The 4233-nt window shown below is 41.1% G+C and overlaps 1 protein-coding gene across 1 annotated transcript in view; it reads right to left on the bottom strand.

Annotated features, from left to right (window-relative positions):
- Positions 1–1340: 1340 nt before the first annotated feature.
- ATRX (alpha thalassemia/mental retardation syndrome X-linked) overlaps positions 1341–4233 on the bottom strand; it is a 61398-nt gene continuing 58505 nt past the window's right edge. The window contains 4 exon segments of the mRNA XM_009074802.1: positions 1341–1714; positions 2470–2598; positions 3135–3230; positions 3778–3900. Of these exon segments, the coding sequence (XP_009073050.1) occupies positions 1436–1714; positions 2470–2598; positions 3135–3230; positions 3778–3900 (627 nt within the window). The 3' untranslated portion in view covers positions 1341–1435.

The following is a 4233-nucleotide window of genomic DNA, read 5'->3' as shown; positions in this document are numbered from 1 at the left end:
TTTAGTTCACATCCACAAGTCAGAAGAGTCCAGCAACACCTGGAGCCAACACCTCCATCTGCACGTCTCCAGTCCCCTGTACACCATCACCTCAGTGTTCTGCCACCAATTCTACCCCCATATTATCAACTTTTTGGTGTTTTGAGAGGTAAGAATCCACCAAACTTTATTCAAAGAAAAGCCTTACTGGTACTTAATTAAGTCTTTACAAGCACAACAAGTGCGGGCAAAGAGAGCGCCAATGATAGAGAATAAACCAGAAATTTATCTCTGGCCTACACTGAAAAAAAAAAACCAAAACAGAAAAACAACAACAAAAAAATCAAGTGCTGTGTTCTACTTCAGGTTTTCACACCAAGAAAGGGAGGGGGAGGAGTGCACAATCAAAACTCTTGTTAATAAAGTTGTTTCATGGTTCTGGCAGCTCTGGAAGTTGCTACAGCACTTTCTCTGTACAAATTTTTAATCAGCAATGGTTCTGCATTTTAAGGTGTTTCTCTAGCAGGATTTGTCCCTGGCCACATCACTATTTTAACCCCCAAAATACCAGGAATTCCATTTTCTTGGCCCGTCTCCCACTGCCGGCAATGGGAAGAGACAGTAGCACCAGCATTAAGGAGTTACCAGAAATGTGCTTTGTGTTGGACTCCACATCGAGGAAATTAGTGTGTGAGGGAAAAACATTTCCCACTGAGATCACCAGTTGCTATTCCATCACACAGAACTGAAAATAAGAAATGGCAGAAGACTAGAGCAGGACGTGCCTTGCCCCAGTCGTATTTAAGGCTGGATGCACAGTTTCTCTGTGACTCAGAAGGTTCAGAACAGTAGTACTTACGAATATTGCACTCAGTTCTGTTTCAGAGAGTATTTTCAGTTCCTGCTCCATTCGGCACAGATGTTCTAAGAGTCCAGACCTCAGTCAAAAGGAAACTAGACTATTTCTGTTATAACGTTCCCACTAATAGAAAGAAATGGGTAAGCAGAAAAGTATTCCATAATTTGAGGAATCAACTCTAATCAAGAACTCAGCTGTTTACAATTCACATATGTCAGACTGAACATACAGACCTGCAGTCCGTCCTAAGCTTCCCAAAGCTTTGCAGCCACGAAAAGCCAGCATAGGAGTTTAAACAGGAAACCTGTGGAGATGCTACTGTAACGGGAGGACTTGTTTTCACTGAAAACAACTTCTTATCTCCTGTACTCAACATATGTAAGAAGATTCTAGGCAACATCACTGACAACAGGGAAAACATTAAGTCCTATTTAAACAAAGCTGAAACACCACTATGGAACATGGTATTTAAGGGGAGCAACCAAACTATTCTTTTTAATTATTTTTTTACAGTTGAGTTCTGTTAGGCCATTGATTCCTAAAAAAATAAAAGTTCTTTCTCTGATTTTAACAATCCTTTAGGCTTTTAGTGCAAAATCACATTGATTTCCCTTGGGAAGGCCCTGGATTTTTGCCTCTCATTGGGGGTGGTGCTCGTTGCAAGGGTGGTGGCTGCATCCCACCAGACACTGACTGATACATTCCTCTCACATCTATCGGTTGGTAGCTGGAAGGATTCATGATTAAGTTTGGAGGCTTTGGCATCATGAGGTGGCTCATGGCTGCTTGCTGGTAAGACATCTGTTGCTGCTGCTGCTGATTGTACTGGTGCTGGAGCCTTCTGTTCATCAGGATCCTCTGGACACAGCCAATTAACTGGGAAGGGAAAGCAGAGCTGGGTAAGTGCATGATCCGTCTCAATGCCTCAAGTATCAGGTTCAGAGTTAAAATCAATTTGTTAGGGACAGCATGGCTGAGGGAAAAAGCCCCATTGTTATCACCATCCCTAATGTGATGGCATTCGCAAGCCCATTACTGGAGAAACCATTTAGTAACACCATTTAGGGCTCTGTTCTCTCCATGACTTGGCTATTGTATTGCAGGCAGCATGTAGGTAAGTTGCCATGGCAACATGCACTATACTGTGAAATTTTTCCCAGGTATAAGTTACAACATCATTTGTCAGGTACCATTTATCTTGCCTTTGAAAGTCCTGCATGAGGACTGTCACTCAGTGTTTGTTTGCCTGAGAGAAAACTCTTCCCACTGACATCATCTGGGCAACTTGCACATTTTGCAAAGTAATTCTAAGCTAAAACAACATTACCAACACTTTCTAAGACATGTGTTTCGTAAGTGGCTGGCTGAGCTCTGTGAATCACATTTCTCTTTAAGCCTCATGACCTTCCAGCAAACCACTTCAACTCAAAAACCTGGCAAGCATTTTTTTATGAACTCATGGCATGTCCCTTGCTGAGGCTGAGCACTCCAGCACACACCTGACCCACTGTGAGTGCACAAGTATGTACCTAAACACATACTTCTGGTTTATGAATGGACACAGGCAACACCCACACTCAACACCCGTGTTCAAACACAGACAGGTGATAATTGCATCTGAGACACTTTACCATCTGCTGCTTCCCCAGGACATCGTTATAAATGGCTTCTCTGCGCTTCACATCCAGCTCCTGGCTCGCCTGTCTGTTCAGTGCCAGGGCCTGTACTTGGCTCTCTGTGAGTGTTACATTTTCTTTCCACTGAAAAGCAAAAAAAACCAAAACCTTCTTGGCACTGGTCATGTTAACAAAAGCCTAGTGGTAACTGAGGTCTTGCATGATGTTCAGAGTTGCATCAAGAGTTAAACCAGCCCAATTTCCAGTCAATGTAAAATTGTATCTCATCAGAATCAGAACTATAAGTTATTAATTCTTCTGTTAATTATGGTAATACATCTCTAGATTACTAGGAGCAAGTGAGAAATGTGGCAGACCACAAGATACAATAAATACTTGCATATAATTAGTCCCCTTACTTTGTAGAAAATCAGCATTTTCAGAGCATGGCACATACTCATGGATCTAAACTGCTAGACCTCTAAGGCTCTCTGTCAGCTAGATACCATTAAGGGTTACTGCAAGCTGCAGGGAAAAAGATTATCACAAACTGGGAATTATGCTGCTTAATAATACAATTAATTAGCTGAATGACCATATACATTAGCAATATCTTTGCCTGATAACATTTACAGTTTTTACACTCCTGATCTAAACCAAGTGTTATCCACTTCACTCACTATGGCTGAAATGATGTCTTCAAGGGGCTGAATTCTTGCTGCAGCCACACTGTTGGTTGCTTCCACAACCTTCTCCCTTCCTTGATTAATAAGGTCCTGAGAAAACACCAAAAAATCAGTTATAAGGGACAGATACAACAAACACATTTCTTTGCCAGACTTTTAGAACTTCTTCATCTTTGCCATGTACATAGCTAGACTTTAGTAATCTTTTCTCTCAATTTGCAGAAGTCAATAAATCTAAGCTTCTGCACAACTGAACCTCAGCACAGAGCAGCTGAACAGCATGTGTAACTCTTTCTGCCCCCACAGGTTTTCAGATGAGCACAAATGTGCTATGCTGCCACCCAGGCAAATTTTCTGATACAGACTTGCTGATGTTACAGTTTCATATGTGGTAATTAATGTCTGTAGGGAATGCAGAGGATGTTCCAGAATCCTGACATACTACACAGGTAGAGGTTTATATGGCTCCAAGTTCCAATAGAGCTATACATGAAACCAAATCTTATTAAAAACTGGATAACAATTACATAAATATCAATATATTTAAGGGTGATATTATCCATAATTCATGGCAGAAAACCCTGAATGCTTAACAGCAACACAGACATGTTGTACTGCTTGGATACATTCTACTTACCTCCAGCTGTTGGTTACTCATTGCTGACAGAGCACCCAAGTTGTAAGGAATATATGTTTGAGAGTTGAAATTTGTGGGAATCATATTGGTCCCAGTTGGCATGTTGAAACGCATAGTCATGCCCTTAAAAACACAAAATGCACTTATAATTCACTAACTCTGACAATTCATGGCCTTCTACTGTAACCCCTGAAACACCACCCACCAGCCCTTAGAGAAGGCTACAAGCACTGAAATTTGTTCATGGAGGTTTCCAAACCTCAATTCAGAAGGGCATTTTAGCCACAGAGGAATCCAAGTTCTAGTCCAGAGTAACAAAGGAGTTTGGCCTTATTATAATTATTTGATATACTAAGAAAAAAATGTCCAGGGCTTATTAGTGTGGCTTCAGTTGTTTAAGATGCATTTTTTTATACTGCAAATCCAAATGCTGAGTTTGACCAGACTGGAATCCAA

This window comes from Acanthisitta chloris, unplaced genomic scaffold, assembly GCF_000695815.1.
Source record: "Acanthisitta chloris isolate BGI_N310 unplaced genomic scaffold, ASM69581v1 scaffold10095, whole genome shotgun sequence".
Lineage (NCBI taxonomy): Eukaryota > Metazoa > Chordata > Aves > Passeriformes > Acanthisittidae > Acanthisitta > Acanthisitta chloris.
The sequence above is the reverse complement of the archived record's forward strand: the minus strand, read 5'-3'. Positions and strand labels throughout refer to the sequence as shown.